The 21,550-nt window shown below is 36.1% G+C and overlaps 1 protein-coding gene and 1 long non-coding RNA gene across 4 annotated transcripts; one reads left to right on the plus strand and one right to left on the minus strand.

Moving 5' to 3' along the window:
- Window positions 1-1,374: 1,374 nt before the first annotated feature.
- On the minus strand, window positions 1,375-5,716 carry LOC135153691 (uncharacterized). Of its 2 annotated transcripts, none has more exons than XR_010293204.1 (3): window positions 5,551-5,716; window positions 3,914-4,097; window positions 1,375-2,842 (listed from the first exon to the last, which is right to left on the minus strand). It is a non-coding gene; the product is annotated as an uncharacterized LOC135153691 (long non-coding RNA). The 2 variants fall into 2 exon arrangements; XR_010293206.1 differs by lacking the exon at window positions 5,551-5,716 and adding an exon at window positions 4,825-4,843.
- Window positions 5,717-8,276: 2,560 nt separating this feature from the next.
- LOC129258980 (ribosomal biogenesis protein LAS1L-like) lies at window positions 8,277-18,533 on the plus strand. 2 transcript variants are annotated; one of them, XM_064097748.1, is made up of 11 exons: window positions 8,277-8,486; window positions 10,521-10,646; window positions 10,884-10,956; window positions 11,286-11,478; window positions 11,974-12,029; window positions 12,695-12,774; window positions 13,280-13,362; window positions 13,944-14,180; window positions 14,768-14,888; window positions 15,268-15,533; window positions 15,947-18,533. In XM_064097748.1, the coding sequence occupies exons 1-11, from the start codon at window positions 8,356-8,358 to the stop codon at window positions 16,054-16,056; spliced, it is 1,476 nt and encodes a 491-aa protein (XP_063953818.1). In that variant the 5' UTR covers window positions 8,277-8,355; the 3' UTR covers window positions 16,057-18,533. The 2 variants fall into 2 exon arrangements, 1 of the variants encoding a protein (XP_063953818.1); XR_010293212.1 differs by having other exon boundaries at window positions 8,294-8,486; window positions 15,268-15,779; window positions 15,889-16,621.
- Window positions 18,534-21,550: the final 3,017 nt, after the last annotated feature.

Consider the following 21,550-nt stretch of genomic DNA (forward strand, 5'->3'; position numbering starts at 1 on the left):
CGGTCTCAAGAACATGACCCCCCCCCCCCCGAAAAAGAATATATACAAAAATGGAAAACGAAATCAAATACATGTACGCATTTCAATTACGAAATCGTGGCAAATATTCTATTAATAAATAAAAGTTGCATAACATATTACCAGCAAAAAACTCTAAATAGATTGAAAAAAAAAACACTTTTCTATGAAAATGCAGTATTAGGGTCAAAGGAATGAAATTACAATGTTTGTTATACCAATACATACAATTGTACATGTATAAATACACATTAATACATAACAGAGGCATAATGATCTCCAAGAATAAAGCTTTTTCGTTGAAATTGTAATTAAATATACCTTCAACTTTAGACAACTATGTAATGTAGGTAAAAATATACTGTATGTAAAAAAAAAATACCCGAGTTGGAATAGTTTCAGGATTTATGGAAGCTCGCATTTGGGTGAAAGAATCATACATGTACATTAATTCTTATGAAATGTTTGGGTTGTATTACACTATCACTTAGGGCCAGGGGTAAAAGACAGTAGTTGCAGCAAACAATTATTTCTTCGGAAAGTCTTTTAAATTAAGGTTAATTGTCAAAATATTGTACATAATCTAGATCTGGGACCCGTTGCAGAAAGAGTTGCAATCAATCGCAACTCTAAAAATCATGCGCAACTTGATTTTCAACCAATCAACAGCGCGCATTTGGGACTTGCGATTGATTTTTTGACTTGCGTTTAAGCGCAACTCTTTCTGCAACGGACCCCTGGGCCCTGTCTTACAAAGAGTTACGATTGATCCGATCAATCATAACTCTATGGAAATCCATCAGTGTCATAATTTTTTTCTACGAAAAATTTGCACAATGTCCTTTGTATGCAAAGAGAAACGCAGCGAATTTTTGAGAAAACAATGAATGCATGAACATACATCATAGCTAGAAAATATTTTGAACAAACATGCTTAATAGATGTTAACGTTGCTGACCGTCCATAGTTGCGATTGATCGGATCAATCATAACTCTTAAAGACGGGGCCCTGGTAAATTAATGTAAACTTGTATCTTTGTAAAATCATGAATTTTTATCTTAAAATCAATAATTCTGATGATCACTAACACAGAAAAGCATATGTGGGACAGGACAGTGTAATATGATTGATTTGAAAAATACCCGACATTTGATAGAATTACATGCTTATTTTGCTCATTTCTCAGCAATTACACATTTTCTTCCCGAGCTTTTTGGCACACATCTTTTATATATACATACACTTTGCTGGTAATTCTGTTGGATTCTGTTCGAACTCATTTTAAGATAGTTACTACTAGAGGTGCGCTATTAACTTAAGGCAACTATGTAATGTAGGAAAAAATATACTGTATGTAAAAAAAAAAATACCTGAGTTGCAAAGTTTTCAGGATTTATGGAAGCTTGCATTTGGGTGAAAGAATCATGCATCAATAAGTCTGATGAAAATAGTTTGTGGAACTGTTGTATTACACTATCACTTAGAAGGAAAAGACAGTAGTTGCAGCAAACAATTATTTCTTGAGAAAATCTATAAAATCAAAGTTAATTGTCAATATATTGTACATAATCTACATCTGGTACATTAATGTAAACTTGTATCTTTGTAAAATCATGAATTTTAACTTAAAATCGATAATTCTGATGATCGCTGTAAACACAGAAAAGCATATGTGGGACAGTGTATTATAATCGATTCGAAAAATACCTGACATTTGATAGAATTACATGCTTATTTTGCTCATTTCTCAGCAATTACGCATTTTCTTCCCTACATGTAGCTACGTAGGCTTTTTATGTGAGCTGAGAGATTTCATACCAGATTTCCTTTGCTTGATAAAGTTCTTATGATAGTCTGTGTATCAGCATAGCATGTGTTCAGTGTTTTGAACCCACTGGAGATTGTGCATCATATCTTTATGTATGGAAGTCATTTTGCGTCTGCGGTCTCCATGGTTTTTTCAGGATCTATGTGTTGACTAGACCAGTCCCATATTGATATTTTCGTGCTGTGTCACTTTGGAAGGCCGTCTCTAATTGGTTGACTGGTGAGTTGGCAGATGCACAGCCCATCCCACTTTTCAATTATATCATTACGTAATCTCTAACATGTCTAAGATATCCACCAGATCAAGAGGCCGCTTGCACTCGGCTAACGCATGTACACAATCCTCTGCTTCATCATTAACTGGATCTAAACAAAGCCCAGCATATCTAGATCATATTGATACAGTCGTTCAAAGAGCGGTGGCCGTGGCAATGGAACGCGAGAGACAAAAACTCAATGATGACATGGATAAGCGCGAAAATAAATTGCGTGAAATTCTTGATGAAAAGCTCACTAGTCTACACGTTCTTGAAATATCTATCGATACTAAATTGAAGCAACTCCGTGATTTTGAAAAATCGGTTTCTGATAACATGACTAACACCATAATGCTTTGTCAAATAGGCTTGACCACATCGAGCAGTACTCCTGTCGCAATAATATCCGTATCCGTATGAGATTGTTCGAAATGTAGCAAAGCAGATTGGTATCGATCTTACTCCATGTGACATTGATCGATCCCATCATCTTTGCCGACCAACTAGCAGTCATGATGTTCAACCCAAAGGATCATACCCCGGCGTGGCCCTGTAATGCCAACTTAGCAGCTCCACCAATCAATGTGAAATTCACTTCATACAGGCCGAAACAAACGATGATGAAAAATAGAGGAAAATGAAAATGCTCAGGAACAGATGACTGGGTGCAGGCAGGCAAGGCAGTTCAGGTGGGATGAAAATTTATTGGCAGGACACCTTCCGTTTCAAATTACAGCATCTGCAAAAATAACAGAAGAGGAGAAACATAAAAACTTTTTCTACATAAACTACTTATTAATCTTCATTAAAAACTAGATGGTTTCAATATTAATTTCCAATTTATTTTAAATGATTAAAAAACGATGTGGGGTTTGTTACATATTTTATACTTCAAATATTAACATGTTAAGTCAAGTCGGGGGGGGGGGGGGGCATGATGCCCTCAAGACCTTTAACCATCTCTGTATAAGGAAGGAAATTTTAGAATCAATTTATTTGACACATAAAACATATTATTTTTTTATAATTACAATTTTAATTCATGCCTTTTTTATGTGTTTTAAATGGTTATGGGGTAACCAGGACCGAGAATTCGAACTTCGAGGCTGAAATACAGCCATTCCCTATGCCTGATTTGGCTTAAATTCAGGTCAAGGATCAATTAAATATATATTTTGCAAAAAAAATCTTTACAAATTTTGAGGTGGAATTAGTTTTCTGGCATCGCGAGATCGACCAATGCAAAATTTTATTAGCGCCAATTTACCATCTAAACTTGTCATTGAAATTAGAACATCCAAACCGATCTAGTACCAGTACTAGCACAATGAATCAATCAGCTATGCATGTGCACCAATTCTGTATTTCTTGCATACGTACGTCACTCGAGTTAAAGTTCATGTCATTGCGTTATATAGCGTGGGAATTGTAAGAAAGTGATCCTTCAAAATTTTTACCTTCCAACAATTAACATTTTTAAAGCCTTTGTATGCATTTAGAGTACAAAAGCTTACAAATTGGACAAATTAAATGTTTGCCCCAAAATTATTGTGGGAAGGGTGGATTTTCTAGGGAAATCCATCTTAGTGTACAAAGTTCTACAGGCAACAGAGACTTGTCTAGGCTCCGTGAATGAAAATACAATGAAAAAATATCACAGAGTCCTCGAAGTACAGTCAGGACCATTAACAGATTATAAGGTGCCCCGAGTTTGTGCACACCCAAATCTGCGTGATTCTGATAATAGAGATTCCCAATGATCCCCCCCCCGAAAAAAAGGCTTTACATCTGAAATAGCCTTCTAACTTACCTACTGCCCGATGCCTCCTATCATGTAGGGCAGCAACGAAGGATCTCCACTCCTGGCATCCAGCGATTCTGGGCCTTCTTCTGGAAACTCCCCCAGGCCAGGTCATATTCACTGACTTCATCTCCTCCTCAACTCCTCATGTGTGACACCGAGACAGGTGGTTTTGTGTCTCCCTCTCTTTCTCCTGAAATGTCAAACAGATCTATTCATTAAAAATCTTACTCAAAATGGTGCTTTTGGTAGAAAAATAATGAATATAGGGCATTTCGTGTGACGGCCTTAACCCTTATTAAACTGGGGGGGGGGGGGTCAATTTGACCCCCCCCCCTCAACAAATTTCATCACTACGCTGTCGCGCAAAAAATTTTGATCGCGCCGCTCACTGACTTTTTACTTTCAAGTCTCGCGCAAATTTTGAGACCAAATTTGTGACGCCCGGGTACGCGGTTACGACATTACGCAACATTATGTAAGTGCATGTCAGACCCAAAATTGCTCATAAACATGATTTCATGTACAAATCCAATGCAAATTGTGTATTTAGCCAAAATTCATAAATTTATCATTATTTCTACTTTTACTGATTAAACTTAATTAATTTTGCCTTGTTTATGATTAGAATTAAGTCTAGAACGATTTCCATCGAAAATACAATAAAAAACAAAATGTAAAAAAACAAAGAAATACATGATTTAAAATTAAAAAAAATACATAAGAAATCGGTCTTGGTACCAGATTTTTTTTCATTCACAATTGTTAGGAATGCTATAAAGAATATTTTCACCCAAAAAATAGCATTCTAGGAGCTTTATTTAGTGAATCAGAGCAAAAAGTATGATCTCATGAATAAATTAGCATACCGGTAATTAATTCATATATAAAATAAAAAATATGAATTCAGTGAAATTTACCAATGCAACTACGTAGATTACGTCATTCTCTACCATCATGCAAATTTTCGTTGTGATCGTGCAATCCACGGCCGAGATCTTATAAGGGGGGGGGGGCAATAATACCCCCCCCCCCAGGAATAACAAGAATCAAAATACCCCGGTAGATTTAGGATTAAAAAAATTGTCAGTACGGTATATCATCGAGGATCTACATACTAATAGTACCGTACATGTAGATCTGGTACAGTTACATAAACTGAACTTTGTGAAATCTTGAAATCTACACTGAAAAATGTTCAAACTGAAGATCACCAACACAGATAAGAGCACGTGGGACAGTTATTATTGCTCTGATTAATGTCGGCCCGACGCTTGCCTTGGCTCGAGTTGACCCGAATCCTGTGCTTTTTTTGCTTATTTCGCAGCAATTACAAAATTTCTTCCAGAATCCTTTGGCACATACGGTATATTATTTATAAATATAGACAGACACTTTGGTGGTCATTTCATTGGATTCTGTACGAACTCATTTTGATATCGTTACCACAACTGGCATTTACCTTAAAAGTGTGCACTGTGTCTGTGCAGACTTGGGCCCTGAGCCCACCAGCGCAGCCTGTCCTATTCAGCATGCCGGCGCTCGGGGCAGCCACCCCGGCCGGGCAGTGTCAGTGCACGAAATCTAAAGCCAAAGGCAAGCCGCGCTCCGAAAAGAAAATCTTAGAAGATGGTTATCTAACTTACTGTTTGGTCTCCTGCGAATGCCTTCGAAGTCGTTATCCGAATCTTAATCGTGTTCTTAAAGTAGTAGAACTATTATTAACGGCCATCTTCGTAGCACTTAATTCTCGATCCAAAATTAGGCTGCAACATTTAACGGCGAAAAACGGGAGCATTCCTTTTTCAAATTAAATGGTTGCGACTGCGCGCGCCAGTTGCATGCAGTGCAGCGCGCATGCGCAGGCTCGGATCATGAATTTTTTATAGGGGGTGAGCCCGGGGGGCGTGCATGGGGGGGGGGGGGGGGTGAGCTAACTAGATAGGGGGTTTGCATGACACCGGGGCATGACACCACTTGCGAAAAAAAAAGTTTTAAAATAGATACAAACTTCTTTGACATATAAAGCTTCCTCTTGTTTGGTTTGGTTGGCAACCAGTTAAGAAATGATTATTTTTGCCACTGCTTTTGAAACTTTTTTCTTTGAAGAATTATATACTTTACCTAAAATAAAAAAAATTTTAGTTTTACTTTTCCTTTTATAAGTAGAAATAGCCTTGCTAACATGGCAAGGTTGAAAAAATGGCAAAATAGTATGTGGCTTTGAAATTAAACTTGTAAATTTCCTCGTCGTTGATTGGTAAAATTTGATGTCATAATCACGTCGTAATGTGGTCATATGAAAACGCAAATTTCTTTGTCGTTGTTTGGTAAATAAATGATGTCATAATCACGTCATAATGTGGTCATATAAAAATGCAAATTCATTTGTTGCAGATTGGTCGATAAATGACGTCGTAATCACGTCATAATCTGGTCATATAAGCGAGCAAATTTACTTGTCGTAAATTGGTCAGTAAATGACGTCGAAATCACGTCATAATCTGGTCAAATAAAAATGCAAATGAAAGTTGCCATTCTAAGTCGTCAAAATGACGTCGTAAGAACGTCATAAATACGACGACATGACGAGTATTACCACTTTACGATCAGTTAATGACGTCATTACGACCGTGTCTGCTATCAGGGACAATGTCATCGGACTATGTATTTTTATTGATGTACAAAATACAAGTATCATACCTTTTTTCTTACTTTTCCCAAACATTTCTAAAATAATATTCAAAATTCATTCTTGGAGTCTTCATTAACCATACTATTGAACAAACGAAAAAAAAATCAACTAATCAACTCTACAATCTACCAAAAATTCCTCCTCGGCGCGGCCTAAAATCTGCCTTCAGAGTTATCAATAGACATTGATAACTCTGGCTGCCTTGTGTTGCTGCCCTCTCTACGTTTGTACCGGTACGTACTATCAGGGTTGCCAACTGGCCTTTTTTCCGGCCAGATTCCCGAAATCTGGCCGTAAAAAAAGTAGCTTGGCCGTGAAAAAAAAAATTTCACGGCCAAAGAAATTTGGCCGTATTCTGGCCGTAAAACAGAAATCTTGGCCGTGAGTTTTCATTTCTGGCCTTTTTCATAATCAGATAGAAAATTTGATCAGAAAATCACTTTAAATAGGTCTATGTATACCATAGAGATGTAGTTAGTATACATCTCTATGATGTATATACAAATGCAGTCAGGTCTTTCTGTGGGTCTACGGCATATACATAGAGATAGCGTAATTAGTATACATCTCTAGCTATGGGCATACACTAACTTATTAGTGCATACATGCATTGCATGTCTGTCTACGCATGACCGCAATCACAGCATGCGTTCTCAAAACGCGCGATTAGTTGCGTGTGGTGGAGGGGATTCTTATTTTTATTTGGCAACCAGTCACCAACATCATATTTTCGCCATCATATATATTATATTATTAACGTTTGTTTTCTTTAAAAAAAGTAATTGAATAAAGTAAAATTCAAATATTTAGTTCTTTTTCCTTTTTATTTTTTCTTTTTCTTTTCTACGTCTTTTTTTCTCTCTTCTTTTTTTTATAGGATATCTACTAGGATTTAAAATCGAGTAGGAGTGTCTCACAATTTAAAATCAGGGCTTTTACTAAAAATATGTGATAAAAATATGCCTACTAGTATGCAAGTAGGATGACAGAGAAAGAAATGAGGAAAATCACAGCTCCAACAGGGGCGGGTCCAGCTTATCTGAAGGCTGTACATGTTTGGTTAGTCATGACCATATAAAGATGTAATCGCAAAATAAACAGTGTTTGGCTATATAATGTGATTAAAAGTAATCAAAAGCAGCACAACCTTTACATATTACGTTTTCTATTTTTTTTCTGTTTTCTTCTTTCTCAATACTTCCTCAACTATTTTTTTTTCTCTCTCTCTCTTGTAATTTTTTTGTCGTGAGTTTGAAAATCCCCCATGAAGCTTGGCATATGATTATTGGCAAAACAAAACAAAACAAAAAAGCTCAATCTTTTAAATGCTCCTCCAATATAGCTGCATGGGTAGTAACTGATGAACTAGATCGAAATGCATGGTGCTTTCATCGGCCGTTTTCCTCGAGTCGATAGTCACCAATGTACGTACTGACTTTGCGAACTATTCTCCGCTCCAGCACCCGTTCCGCACGGTTTACATGAGATCTAACTTTTTTTAAAGAATGCAGGCTCTATTAGGGAAGCACATAGCATCATTAATTGAGTATAGGGGTATGTCTAATTTTTTTCCTAAAGTAGATAAAATTTGGCCGTGAAATTTGGCCGTGAAAAAAAATTGTTTGGCCGAATTTGGCCGCAAAATCTGTTGAGTTTGGCCGTGAAGACTAGCGACGATCTGGCAACTATAGCTATATATTGCATATTGGAGCAAAACACATGCGCGTCTGCAAAGAGGAGAAAATTAACCACAAAAATGCCTAAGAAATACACTTTCATACCATGGAGAACTAAAGATGAGTTTGAAAGGATTTATCACAAACTATTTCAAGGAGATCCTGGAGAGAAAAAGACAGCTATTGATAGGATATCTTCATGGAATTCTAGGTAAACAACCTGTAGTGGTAAACTTGTTGAGACGAAGTCGAAGCCGACCGAGAGCTATACAGTACCGTATACCGGTACTACAATGACGTGCTCTCAGACTCGGGGAACTCCCCGGGTTCTAACGTGGAGTCGACCGTGCAAAACGAGGGAGACACGGGTAGCCTGGAGGCTTCTACTACTGAGTAAAAAATCATTTACTAACGTATGCTTACTCTCAACGAAGCCTGGAATTGCTTCCCATACATCTGCACGTACCGCCGGCGGTACCGGCCCAAAAACCCGAAACTTTTGCCCCCGAGAATGGAGATTTCTACTTCTAAAAAAGATCTAACAAAGTTGGCCCTAAAAGTAAAAAATAATGTACATGGCCATGGTTTCATGGGATAAAACTTCATTTCCGCCATTTCTACGCTATCGATTTTATATTTAAACAAGAATTCATCGAAAAAATTAGAAAAATATTATGAAAAGACGGAAGAGACTTGCCCGATGTTTACGCCGTCATCTTGTTTCCTATTCATTCCTATTTCCTTCTAAAAGATCTAGCCCTAAAATTTTTAGGGCTAGATCTTTTAGAAGGAAAGTAGAAATATCGGGGGCGAAAGTTTCTGGTTTTTGGCCGGTACGTGCAGATGTATGGGAAACAATTCCAGGCTTCGTTGAGAGTAAGCATACGTTAGTAAATGACTTTTACTCTCTAGAAGACTCCAGGCTACGGGACTGGGGTGGATTGGGTCTCACTAGTAATCTTAATAAAATGTGGAAACAGAAATTATGCACTTACCACGATGATTATATGGATGAAGGTCTATCGTGACACAAATCAGTGACAAGTGACATCGAGGCACAGACTGGAACCTCAAAAAACAAAATATAGCCTCGGTCTCGATCGGCCATTTTCATGATTTTGTTTTGAATTTTGAAAGGAGAGGTAACACGAAAGAACTTTTCGGGTTTTTTTTAGGTTCCAGTCTGTGCTTCCTCAAGTTGGTGCCAAAGGTGCTTGTCTTGTGCTCATGCAATCCAATTTATTATGCCAATGAATTTTGTGAGCTCGTCACTCCATCTCAATTTTTGACTACCCCGATTTTGTGATCCTAGCCATGGTCTCCATTCTGTGATGCGTTTGGTCCACCTATTATCATGTGATCTTGCAAGGTGGCCAGCCCATCTTCCATTTCATTTATTTAATTGCTTTGATTATGTCTATTACTCTAGTCTGGCTCCTAATCCATTGTATGGTTTTCCTGTCACGTTTTGATATCCGTAGCATTATACGTTCCATACTGTGTTGAGTGGTTTTTAATTTCTGTTCCATTTTCTTTGTTACCGAGGTTGTTTTACCTGACTGCTAAGAAAGCACGAATGCCTGTGAGCAAGCAACCAGTGGACCAACGGCTTAAGGTCCTCTCCGAGGGACCTGGTAATGAGGATAAATGCCTTACCAAAGGGCACTAGCGCACCACTTGGGAATCGAACCCGGGTCACCGGAATCCGAAACCCCCGCTCTACCGACTGAGCTATCGCGCCTCCCCTAATAGACCATGTTTCAGAACCATAGGTCATTGCCGGTATAACGAATTGATTAAAGACTTTTCTCTTAAGGCAAATTGGCATATTGCTCTTCATAATGTCATTGAAATTCCGCAAAGCAATCCATCCAGCTCTTGTCCTCATTTTAACTTCTTCCAGTTGTTCATGATCCATTCTGACATGTTGCCCAAGGTAGATATAATGATAATGATCTACTCTCTCGATTTCAGAATTGTCCATTATGATTCTTTGCTCTGTAGCAAATTTGTTGAACATTACTTTTGTTTTTTTCATGTTGATGTATTATTTGTATTATTGTTGTTTTATTGCACTGTGATAGTTATATTCTCAACTTACATTCGCAATATGATTGACTGAATGAAGGTCAACATTGATACCTTGTGTGAAAGCTGCATTATAACACAGTTGCACCTTGATGTCAGTTTGAAAGTAAAAACCTTCTGTTTCTCTTTCTTTCCTTTTCAATTAATATGTCTTCAGGTACAAGAAGTTACCAGTAGCCATAATATGTACAAAAAACCTTGTAGAACTCCAACTTGGAATGCCTGCACAGCAAAATGGAAACACAAGCACATTTATAATGGCATGCACACTTGCCATTACTAGGTAGGCATTGCAAGATTTCATTTTTTCTTACATCAGAGTGTGGTTCACATATTTTTTTATGAATGTTTCTTTGGTCTTTTGATACTGATATCAAATATGTTTAGAATAAATTGAATGCATAACTTTATGTCAAAGTACAATCTTTATAAAATGCCCATAGTCCAATTTTAGATTTTGTGTAATGCAAACAATTAAAATTACCTTGACACATTACAGAATGTTTTTTTTTAATTGAAGGTTTGTCAATCTGATGACTGAGGAAAAGCAGAAATTTGGAAGAGGTATGCCTGTTCATGAGGTTGCCATGACAGTAAGTTTTTATGCTTTAATTGGTTTAGATAATGTTTAACAGCTCCTATTCACACAAATTCAGAATATATGAAGCATATTTTTTTAGCATATGCTCCCTGTTTGTTTTTCAGTATTGGTCCTAATATTTTTTAAGACTTTTTGCCCACAAAACTTTAGTAATTGATTGTTTTCCATGTATGAAGCAAACTAAAATATGTGGAAATAATTCTGGACAATTTGGGCTTTGTCAGCTAAAAATAACATTTACAAAATTAGATATGATTACCAAATAATGAATTTAACTGATTTATGAAACAATAATTATTTTACTTACATGTACATCACTAGATTGGCCTTCCAAAGTGGATTGTTGATATTCGTCATCAAGGAACTCATGGACACATGCCTAAACATGCCATCCTAGAGAGTGCTCTTAGGTTCAGTCTAGATTGGTTGAAGGAAACCTTCTGGGAGGCACAGATCAAGGAGATGTGTGCAGATAGGATCGTTCAAGAAGGAGACTTTGACTTACAGACTATAGGTAAGTACTATGCTTAATATTTATGCATGTATTTAATTTTGCAGATAAAGGACAATTTTCAAATTCTCTCATACCTATACTAAATGAAAAACATGTGGCAATAACATTTTGATTCACGAAGCAAGCTAAATCACATAATATGCGGGGATCCATGAAACGCTTGGGCTGCTTTCAGTTTCTACTTTTTTAAAACCATAGAATTTTGGTTTTAAAAAGATATCAGATTGAGATTAGAGTTGTGCCCTAAAATGCTAGAAAATATAGGTTTTGGGATGCAATTTTTAAGAACCTTTTTCATTGTGATATCACTTCAGTTATTTTAAAACCATCAGTTCCAATAATTTGATGGTTTGGACATTCATTGAGTAATCTCAAGTTGACTTGTACAGAAAATGTTGGTACCTAAGAGTTAAGACATAGATTTTTAAAATCTTTCCTTTTATTATTTTAACATTGCTTTATATCATTTTAAATTCTTTATTTTCAATCTTGCAGAAAAGCTCAAAGGAATCTTGAGTGACTACATGGATTGCATGGGGAGTTCAAGCATTGTAAGTAGAAGGCAGATGGACATGTTCATTATGCATTGTGTAGAATTTCTAAAGATATGTTAGTTTCAATAATCTTTATATGAGGTCAATTTTACACAAGCAGAGCTTTAAATATTTAATTAACTCTCTAAAATAGTATCGGGTACTAAATATTTAATTAACTCTCTAAAATAGTATCGGGTACCTGAAAAATCATATAGTTAGGCTGCACAATTAATTTCTTGCTCTACAACAAAAATTCTTTCTGGTTATGCAAATCCATGGTTGGAAGGTGCAATAGAGATGCAGGTGGCATACATAATAACTGATTTCTTATACCTTAGGTGTGCGAACTGTGGACAAGGTCTGGTCTAGTCAACTTTGCTGATGAATAGCTCCTTTTCATAGCTAAAGTCATTGTTTCATGAATAGTTTTATTGCATAATTTATTGTAAACAATGCATCAGATTCTTATGCTGTCTATTCCAAGTAGGTATTGCCAATTGATCTCAAATTTACATACTCTTAGTTAACAGAATACATATTCTTTCAATGACTGACATTATGGCACAAGGTATCATTACCATGAAAATAAAAATAAATCATTGCTTTTATTTACAGAGGAAGAATGATGTGGAGATGCTTTTGATAATCGATGCTATATTTATTGTGTTATTTTTATGTAGCTTGTAAATGGTCGTCCACATCACAGGGAAAGAGAGGTCTTGCAGAAACTGAACAAGCCACTGAGGAATCATCCTTCCAAGTAAGAATGCTGCTAAATGTGTTGTCCCTGATTAAAATAAGTATGTCATCAGGGACATACTACTTGAAAAAATTCCTTTAAGTGGTAGATAACTGAATGAATCAATGTTGCATATCTCAGGTCAATTATAAGGTCAGCCCCCCCCCCAAAAAAAAAAAAGGAAGTTGATTTGAATGAATAAAGAAAACTCAAATGAGCATAATGCTGAGCATTTCAGTAAAATCAAAAGTGAAATTAAAAACAAAAGTTATGACATTTTAAATTTGAGTTTATATTTCACAAAACATTTATTTGCAGCAAATAGCATAGATGGTCAATCATTTGTTGCATCCTCCTCCGTCATTTCACACTCCCTCTCTCCCCTTCTCATTCATGGTTTCATTGATGGCCATCTGGAATTCAACGGCCTTTCTCAGAATGTTATCAACATCCATGAACACATGTCTATACTAAGGTGCTCCATGATTGTTAAGTGATAATGTTATTATTTTTTCAATTAAATCAGGAAATACCTTGCCTATCTTCTCACCCAAGATGGATACTTGGTTCCAACTCCTGAACAAGAAAGAGCTCTTGGCATCAGCGATGGTAAGAATAGGGGTTTAGGATTTTTTTGTTTTTTTGTTGTTGTTGTAAACTCTCAATCTCACTCATGATGTATATTGCAGTGACAATCATTTGACTACATTTTAGGGTCACAATGTCAAAGGTCACAGAGATCATTAGAAAAATTTTAATTTTATGTTGGATATATTTCTGATCTGACAATAGTGGAGGCATAGATTTTGACTGCACAGCCAATAATTCATCTAATTCATTAACTGCTCCTGCGGCTTGACACGTATCTACACTCTAATGATAAGTTATTACTAGTATTGTCATACTAGAAATGTAATTTTTTGGAATGCTTCTCATATAACATCAACCCTGAAACAGATTTGAAATGCATGTTTCTAATGAAAAAAAAGATTGTTTATTTTATTTTATAACCACATCATTCTTTTTTCATGTTTTACATGTGTCATTTCATATTGATACTTTAGAATCACTGTTATAGTAGCAATTTTTCTGCATGTTTTAAGTAAGAAAAATTGAATGTGGAAAAAACAATTGAAGTTATTTGAAAATTGAATTGAACTCTTGGTTATAATTTGATTTTTCCATGGAAGGAGTGACTTCCCCGCAGGATGACAACCTCCCTGGATCTCTTGTGGCATTGTGGAAACCACTCCTTGACTTCACCGTGTCCTGTGGTCTAGAGCATCTTATCATGGAATCCATCATCAACCTGCTCTCCCGCTTCACCTCCGGGAATCCAGTAGAAGCCAAGTCGGGACCAATCGTGAGATACCTCCTCGGTTGGGCCAAACACCTCATCAAGAGAAACGGCATTACTCAAAGATCAGGTAGGGAAGTATTTCATTTATCTTGGTGATTTGCAATTTGCTCTCAGCCAATCAGATGCATTGATTTCAGTAGCTTATCACAGTTTTCAATCCAATCATTGACAAGTTGCATCATGAACGGGGGGGGGGGGGGTGTTTCTAAGTATGACTTGGAGTCGCACTAATATGCCTAGTTGCGTGCGGTATAAAAGACATCACCACATTGGTCAGATCATGGCAAATGGACGCTCACTACTGAGTATTGATTAATAAAATTGCACGTTGCATATCGTGTATGCGTCGGCATTTGAGTGCGATTTAAGTCATACTTAAATCTTTGTGAAACACCCCCCTGGTTTCCTGACTAAGGATTGAAACCTTTGACTGTAACATCCATGTTTAACCTTGAGCATTGTTACCATGGAAGTTACCATAGCGAGTCAAGCCCCTGATATTACATGTCAGACTTCATATGGAGAAAGGAGACTGAGCAACATCACATATTTGTCCCGTAATACCATAATGCATAGCTTGCATTGACTGATCATACATTGATTGTACATTGTAAGAACTGGTATAATAAAAGGTTCAATGGTTTTTCTCTTCAGAGTCTACCACTAGAGAGAGCCCTCCCCAGAAGAAACATAAACGGGATGCATCCGAGTGGAGCAAGACGTTGAAGAAATGCATAGAAAAACCAAACAAGCATTCCATGGAACTCTTGCCGAGGTCAGTATTATCATTGTGTTAACCTTTTTTTAAACTGTTAACATTATTCCATGCCATTAAGTAACTATATAATGAGTACTGCATGCTGGCTTGTAATTACATTGTCTTTTATCATTAAATCAGCATAAAGGCATTTTTGTTAATGTAGGCATTAATAGTATTCAAATAAAAACCAATTCAAATGTAGAAATTAATACCTGGAGCACAGTCCACTTTTATAAAACTAGTTATTAAATTACACAGGCTAGAATTCTATGACAAGTTTGTCTTCAATCAAATTTGTGAAATGCTAGGGGCAGTTCCAAAAAAAAAAAAAACAGCCTGAAGTAATTATTATTATTTAAAATATATGCATTATCTTTTTTGTCTTTATTATTAGCCTTCTAGAGTGTCAGGATCCTCGTCTTGAGAAATCTGCAGAGGAAAAATTGATAAAGCTTGCTGAGACCATAGTCCACGGACCAAATGGAATGTCTCTTTCAACTAATGGCCTGCCCTCTCTCAATGACATGGAGGCAATGATTGACTCCAAGACCAGACAGAAACGCAAGGGGAATCCAATGTTAGGTATTCTCTCTGACGGGAAGAAAGGTGCTCAGAATAGGACAGTCGTAGATTCAGCACAGCCGTGGCATCTCAGCGATGGTATGTTGTGACATTAAAACGACCAAAAATAAAACAGGAAGTTAGGTCTAATATTGCACAAAAAGTAACTCCCCATAAATCAGAATTGTGTTAATTTTGAATTTTAGCAAAATAATAAATAAATAATTTCGCTTCTGTATATGAATAACTTGGTAGAGAAGTTTGTACACATCTTGACGAACTAATGTACAAAAATAACATTAATCATCAGGTATGTATGATTGAGCACTCATTAAATACAAAATTGTGAATTTTCCCAGGAGGCATTTTTATGTTGTATTGAGACTGAATTTTAGCATTACTTAATAACGATATTGAAATGACGTTTTTCGTTGAATGGATCTTTAACACACAGGATATATTTACTGCTGTTTTTATTTTACTAACATCTACTACTGTTTCATCATTTACAGACCTTGTTGATTGGAGCCACACCCCTCTTGGTGTGTTACCTTGGCAACCAGATGATCCAGACTTCTTCCAGCTTGGGACTCTGGCATCAAAGCAGTCTTCTGATTCTTAGATATTAGATAAGCAGTACTTGCCAAAATACTATTTAAGAGTATTTAAAGAATATTTAGATATGCATTCAAGAGAACCTGTGCATTCATTGGTGCATTTCGCACAAATTTTTAGAAGCCAGTTAAAACGGAGATGAGAAAGTTATATGATTGATTGTAGGAGTATAATCATTTATATTTGTAAAAATTTGTTAACAAAATTGTCAAATGTCCTTTGATTTCTCATAAGTTGAACCACCATTGTGTATGTTTAACACAGTGCACCATGGATCGATGTCAGAGGTTGTAAGTTGAAGCTTATGTTCCTGTGGCCTGCAGTCTTAACTGCAAATCTGATATAAAAGAATTAGAAGCCAATCAATAGAATCCTCAAGAGAGTATGGACCATCTTTTTAAAATGTTTTTCCATGGATTGGAAATATACTTCATATGTTCCTCTGCAGTTCTAGAAAGTATGTGGATTTGAAATGGAATTTTAATGAATGATGAGTGATTTTGCTTTCATTCATTTCTAGATTTCCAGTCTTTGGGATGATTAAAATTTTTAAAGACATTTTATACAATGATTTTGAAAAAAAAAAATTTGCATAATTTTTCCAACATGAGTGCAATAATACATGTAACTGAAATAGGAATTATGGACTACAGATTGAATACTTTCTCCACCTTAAGTATACATTTATGTACTGTGCTCTTGTTTCAATGAAATTTGCATGTATTTTGAGAGAGTAATGGTGATTTTTGCAAGTTTAAATGTAGAATATCCTTAAATGGTCACATGAAAAGAAAAGGGGATTCTGACCACATAAAGACAATCCCTGTAATGAATACAAGATTTACAGTGCATATGTTACACTTGATACAAGCTACGGATATCAGTTTTGTTGACTTGACACCAGACGACATGGCGAGCATGGGAATCGAATACTTGTAAGAGCATAGACATAGCATTTAACACTTATTTTATAGTATCTGAGTAGTACTTTTGCTCAGCTGGTTTTTCTTTTATTTGTGAGAGTTCTGATTTGATTTGTCCTAGCCTTCATCAAAGAGATATAATGGTGTTTGTGCAACTTGATGCTCTCGCAGACATGATGCGGCAAAGCTCAGCATCATTTGGTGTACAAAGTGAATGAAATATTTTGTAGTCAAACCAGTCAGATGATAGCGATGAAATAAGTTTGTCATTGGATTGTCCACACTACTTATTCCCTGTTCAAGTCTTTTAACTATCATCATTGAGGTTTTATGCAATATCATATCATTCTGGCATATAAAGTAGCATCACACGGCACAACTCAAAATACATGTAGGGAACAAGATTTGCTTTACTGAAAAGTTAGTGGACTTTAACACTGCCTTATACTGTGTGAGTCTGAAATAACTGTGACCCCTATAAAAAAAAATGCAAATTTGATGAGAAAACAGTCATGAAAACAATTATTGTATACATTCTGAAAGAATGTCATCTGCCAAATAATTTATCATTGTATGTGGTATATTGTTAATTTTATGCTCTGATAATCCACTGTTATCCTTTACTGTGACGTATCAATTTGGGCATGACTTTGAGTACTCATTTTTTTTTCAAATTTCGCTCGGTTGAAATATCATCTATCCCTTTCAAGAGATCATTAGCATGGAAAAATCACCATCTTGCATGTCTCTCTGATCATCGTAGAGATGCTAATGAATATTCATGTTACTTGTAAAATTAACATAGTGCGCATGTGCAATGAACAAAAGTTCGTAGGAAAAGAAATTTCGCCGGTTGGATAGGGTTAAAAAGAGATTATTTTCTGTCAACATTGTCTTATGATAGATATGAAATCCTGGCAAGTTGATAATGCAGTATTTCTTTATCAGAGAATGGTGTTATTTTACACTAAATTTTACCAATAATACACATGAGTGAGGGCATTAGTATACAAGTAATGAATGTTAATGAGTGCAATGGACAGAATATTTTGGTGAATGGATGAAGTATTCTGCCCATTGCACGAATGAGAAAAAAATCATTGTTTTATATGACACCTAAAAATAGATCCTCATCAAAAGTGCATTCAGTGCAAGCACGGTCAGTTGATTGTGCATACATACAACATGCGCACTGCAATGGACAAAATCACATGGATTCAAAATTGCACGGATGATGACGTCATTGTAAAATGAGCTGAATGATCGATATCAAACAACCAATCAAATGACAAGGATCTATCTAGGTGTCATACATAATGAGAATTTTACACAATGTAACTTTGGAACAGTTCTAACATGCCTGATGCATAGCCATAATGATATGCATTATTTGTTTTATAAGATAGTGATGTGGATCCTCTTTATTTTGGTAAACCATCCTTATTTCAAAACCAAACCGATCATTTTACTTTATTCATGACCACTCATCACTGGTCATATAGTAAATCATGTTATACATTCTGGCAAATAAATACCACTTGGTGCATGTGTATCGAACAAACTGATGATTCTTTGATTTTCATTATGAGTATGATATGTCTATATGCAGTTATATGTGAATGATGTGCATTTGATTAGGACTGTTTTGGGCTGCTGATGTGCTTTCGCACTGCCCAATGAAACAAAGCAGTGTTCAATGAAAAAGAGCAGTGTTCGATAACCTGCTTGGTCGGCTGTGGACATGCTTGTGGAGTTTTGCTTTATTTTGCTGGACACAACCGACCCAAAAGCACACAAGCACCCTGTTATTGTAGTAATTCTGGTCACTTAATACAATCGGGGCCCTAAAATACAAAGGTTCACCATAAATAATTAAATATTAAAGACCAAACCTTTGCTGTATGTGCATCTTCTTCAAAACAGTAACGTGGTGCTTATTAGAATTGTTTTTTCATACCTGTAATTAATTTCAAACCTTCATATTACATGTCCCAGGACCCTGTAACACAAAGCTTAACAATTGATCATATAACAAAGTTTGTTGTTTGATTGCATTGACCACATTGTACAATCAATTGTGAACATTAATAGCATTATCCTTCACTAACGTTTGTGTAACAGGACTGATTTTTTGAATAACTATACAAAAAAGAATTAATGACAATAACACTCCTTAGTAATTGAACATCAATGTGCAAACCTTACAAATGGTTGGCTGAGTAACAAAGCAGGACAGAGATATGTTCTAAATGATTTTCTGATCTGCACATCTACCAACTCAAATGATGGGGATGATTTTAAGTGAGTTGATTTCTGGGATAGAGTATAATAATCTGCTATAAAGAATAGCTTGGCAAATACCCTTCATATTGAATATGACTATTATCTAAAGAGTTTTGGCTGAACATTGATGACACATTAATGTGTTGTTCCATTTTCACAAGGCTAGAAAAGAAACCCATGTGATACAACTTAGTATTCATGTATTAAATAAAATAGGTGGTTAATGAACGAATCTCGCCTAATTTTGCAATCAATGAAATATGCAATATGATCTTTTGACCCCTAGATGACCTTTGATCTTCTCATCCTTATGAACACATGTGGTATTACCTACATTGTAAGGATCATTTGTACAAAGTGTAAACACAATTGATGAAGAAATAAAGAAATGAAAGCAAGTTGAACAAAAAATTCAAAAAAAAAAGGATAGACATGACCTTTATCACTTGACCTTTGACCCCATCATCCTCATGGACACATGTGGTATTACCCAAGGATCATATGTACCAAGTGTGAACATAGTTGATGCAGAAATAAAGAAATGAGAGCAAAAGGTTTGATGCTGAGTTGATCTTAGATCACAACTACAGTAACGCTGTCATAAATGCCACTGAGTCTCCTGTCTACCACTTCAAGGCCAAAGACTTAAACCATTACTTAAGCTAACCGTTCCACCAGGCGCCCTTGCAGAAAGATGTTGGGTGATGATCAAACACATCTTGACAATCAACCAACGAAATGCGCTCAATTTTTTTTTTTTTTTGGGGGGGGTTTCTTATTTTATCGCAGCTTTCTGCAATGTAATGCCTTGCAATGATCAAAGCCCCCCCTAAAAAAAACCCAGTTTGCAATCAGTTGAATGGATACTTGTCAGTCTTAATAACAAAATGCACATGTAACGATGATCTTCATTGAACCTGCACTGTAGTGCAGAATTTGGCCAGTTCTTTTATATCGTTACTCTTTATTATTACTAGTATCCATGCATTGCAAGCTGCCAAATATGGCATTATCACACAAGCTCCAAACATCCACCTCGAGAAACGTTCTATTCAGGTGGTGGGCAGATGGGGTAAAATGCACTCTTGGGTTAGCAGCTGTATGGAGATCATGCACTGGATGAGAGTACTGCATAATAAATTGTCCAGAGTCTGGACATTACGAGTTTGTGAATGATAGCTAATTTGAGCCCCCATTGTCACGTTCTCAAAGAATCCTTTCTCGTCAGTGCTACTTCCACAAAATCTCCTCAAGTTCACACAGGAGTCCATTAACCATTGTCAGTTAGTGCAACTCTTCATGACACTAATCACATATCACATTTCCATGAAATAGTATTAAAAAATTTGCAGGGTGTCCCACATTATTCTCATTTGAATAATGGGTATTATGATCTAGATGTAGGGTTTTAGAGGCACAGATATTTTATGACATCTTGCGAGGTTGTTTCAAAGAGACAAAATATTAAAACTGATTTTTAACGTGCATGCCTATGAAAACCATCCAATATTTTCCACATTGGATGAAATGAATATTTTGCCCTGCCCACAATATTATCATTGGTTAATAAATGATTGTGCGCATGAAGCTATCGTTAAGTCACAATGAAATTGCATTGCATATTAGTTGCCAGGAGGTGTGGTAAAGGAGCGAGATTGCGTCAATTTCTTAAATTCAAATGCGCATCTCTACAGAGATTTCTTTAAAAAAAAAAGAATACTCAGTCGCCATGCTCATGATTTACAGGATTGACATAAAATGGTGAGTAAAAACTTTTTTTTTGCTTTATTGATTTATGTTTAGCTTTGTGGGGGTATCTAAATAATAATATTGGATGACCAATTTTTGTGGGATGCGTAGAAATATTGTTACTTGCTGAAGAACAATATTTCTACACATCCCACTCAAGGCCATCCAATATTCCCTAAATAAATGTCAGAGTTGCACAACCTGTAACTCTCAATTTGATACTCTTCTCTCTCCCTCCTTATTTCTTCTTTTGGAACGACTTCCTTATGTCCCCTCCACTAATTAAAAAAGAAAAATACTTCTCTAAAACCCCCTTCTTTCGTTCTCTTTTTCTTCTTTTTTTCCCTTCTTACTACTGGTTTGAACTTGGATTCGAACCTCTCGCTGCAGAACGAAGCATATCCAGTCTGTCGCTTACTCACTGAGCTAGCAGGAATTGTTGAAAGCCATGGGTTTCATAACGGTTATCTTCTTCTTTCCTTGGTTGGCAACCAGTCAGGATTGACTTTTTTTGCCGATCAATATCAACCGATATTACGACTAGTC

Source organism: Lytechinus pictus, chromosome 1, assembly GCF_037042905.1.
Source record: "Lytechinus pictus isolate F3 Inbred chromosome 1, Lp3.0, whole genome shotgun sequence".
Lineage (NCBI taxonomy): Eukaryota > Metazoa > Echinodermata > Echinoidea > Temnopleuroida > Toxopneustidae > Lytechinus > Lytechinus pictus.

What these genes read in the sequence shown, in the direction of transcription:
- LOC129258980 (XM_064097748.1), top strand. Translation starts at nt 8,356, where the DNA reads ATGCCTAAGAAATACACTTTCATACCATGGAGAACTAAAGATGAGTTT. An exon ending in TGCACACTTGCCATTACTAG is followed by an intron (nt 10,647 to 10,883) that starts GTAGGCATTGCA and finishes TTTTAATTGAAG; the next exon opens with GTTTGTCAATCTGATGACTG. An exon ending in GCATGGGGAGTTCAAGCATT is followed by an intron (nt 12,030 to 12,694) that starts GTAAGTAGAAGG and finishes ATTTTTATGTAG; the next exon opens with CTTGTAAATGGTCGTCCACA.